Below are 2,030 nucleotides of genomic sequence, written 5' to 3' on the forward strand. Positions count from 1 at the left end.
TCGGTCTCTGCGCCTGTTGGCTGCGGATGTACACGTCAGCATGGCTTGTACCGCAGCTCTGTCATCCTCTTCCTGGTAAGAACATGTTGACACATTTTTACACTTCTGTCTGGTGAGTTTCTGCTCCAATGCATGCGCGCAGCTCGCGTCGCTTCTCACGCTTGCTTTGTCTCGACTTGTTTCTCTTCAGGTGCCACGTCTCTGGAAAATGACTTGCTTTTCTAGACAGAAGACGGTCGTGTTAGAGGAAGAAAAAGGCGTCAGAAGGACACGAAAGTTGAGTGTCACGCGGCGTCTGAGCGTGTAGAAAACGACCCACGCAGGAAAAGACGGAAAGAAAAGACGCGCGTGCGTTGAGGTGAATGTGAGCCGTACCTGCTGTGCTCCAAAGTCTGCTTTTTTTTTATTTTTGTTGACAGAAAATGAGGTTTCGGGTGCTGAAAAGGAATGTGCTCGCGCTCCTGGGTGCTTCTTTCGTGATTGTGACTCTCTTGTATTCAACACGTTTGTTACTGGTTCCTGACACAGACACGAGGGGAACTGGTCACGATGGTGGGGATAATCACTCTGGTGACCCGGTGAAGTTTAACTTTGGCTCCCTGGCAGAACTGGCGCAGTCTGTTTACAGCGCCAATTACAAGCAGTGTGTTCAAAATGCGGAGAAGTTCCCAGGAGAGCCTCAGCTGGTGCTGGTTGTGCAGGTCCACAACAGGCCGGAGTACCTCAGGCTGCTCATCAGGTCCCTGGAGAGAGCTGCCGAGGTCCACAGCTTCCTCCTGATCTTCAGCCATGACTACTTTTCAGAGGAAATAAACACAATTGTGCGAGGAATCACTTTCTGCAAGGTACTGCAGATTTATTTCCCCTTCAGCACTCAGCTGTATCCCAAAGAGTTTCCTGGGCAGGATCCGCGAGACTGCCCTCGAGATATGTCCAAGGACAACGCTGTCAAAACAGGATGCCTGAACGCGGAGCACCCTGACTCGTACGGACATTACAGAGAGGCCTTCATCACCCAAACCAAACACCACTGGTGGTGGAAGCTGCACTTTGTCTGGGAAAGAGTGCAGGTGATGCAGGGCTACGGCGGCTTCGCCATCTTTCTGGAGGAGGACAACTACATCTTACCGGACTTTTTCCATTTTTATAAGTTATTAATAGAGTTCAGGAAGAAGAGCTGCCCAGATTGTGACATGCTGGCTGTGGGTAACCACAATGGCCTGACGGGTTTTAACAGCGTGTCCGGTAAGGTGTCCACCGCTGGATGGATGTCCACTAAGCACAACATAGGCATGGCTATCTCCAGGGAAATGTATTACAAGCTGGCAGGCTGCAGCGATCAGTTCTGCACCTATGATGACTACAACTGGGACTGGACGTTGCAGCATCTCTCAGGAACCTGCATTTCGAAGCCCCTCAAAGTGCTGGTAGCTCAGGGCTCCAGGGTTCTGCACACTGGGGACTGTGGTCTTCATCAGAAGGAGAACTGCAGACCAGAATGGGCTTCGCAGAGGGTTGAGGAGAACCTTCGGATGGCCAAGGATGGCCTGTTTCCTCCATCTGTTGTCCTCAGCGGCGTCGAGGCAGTGGAGCACAAAGCACACATGAAAAACGGAGGCTGGGGAGACGTCCGAGATCACGCTCTATGCAATAACTACGTCAAACGTCTTTGACCTCTTTTGGTTCCGATGATGATCGACGTTCTCAGATGTGCCATTTTTAAGCGACTCTTCAGGGTTATGGAGGCTGTTATGGGTCTTCCAAGCAACAGGACCAAATGAAATCCAAACCTGTTGTTCATTCACCAAAGCTGCACTGGTGCCAAAGACTTTTCCTGACGAGCACAAGATGTTCCACTTCATGTTTGTCTCTGCGCGTCTCCCAAGCCAAAACATCTAGTTAGATTTATATCTCAGCGATGTGAAGCAGGAGTACACCATTCCTAGAGGTACATGCACGCGTGAGACGGTGCGGTTTTCTTTGCAGATGTATTTGTGTGATGTTTATTCACTCAGCAGCTTCCGCATGGT

The 2,030-nt window shown here is 50.5% G+C and overlaps 1 protein-coding gene across 1 annotated transcript; it reads left to right on the forward strand.

Moving 5' to 3' along the window:
• Positions 1-224: 224 nt before the first annotated feature.
• LOC306767543 (alpha-1,6-mannosyl-glycoprotein 2-beta-N-acetylglucosaminyltransferase) lies at positions 225-2,030 on the forward strand. Its single transcript, XM_079255608.1, has one exon. The coding sequence runs from the start codon at positions 423-425 to the stop codon at positions 1,671-1,673; it is 1,251 nt and encodes a 416-aa protein (XP_079111734.1). The 5' UTR covers positions 225-422; the 3' UTR covers positions 1,674-2,030.

This window comes from Telmatherina bonti, assembly GCF_933228915.1.
Source record: "Telmatherina bonti genome assembly, chromosome: 16".
NCBI classification, from domain to species: Eukaryota; Metazoa; Chordata; class Actinopteri; order Atheriniformes; family Telmatherinidae; genus Telmatherina; species Telmatherina bonti.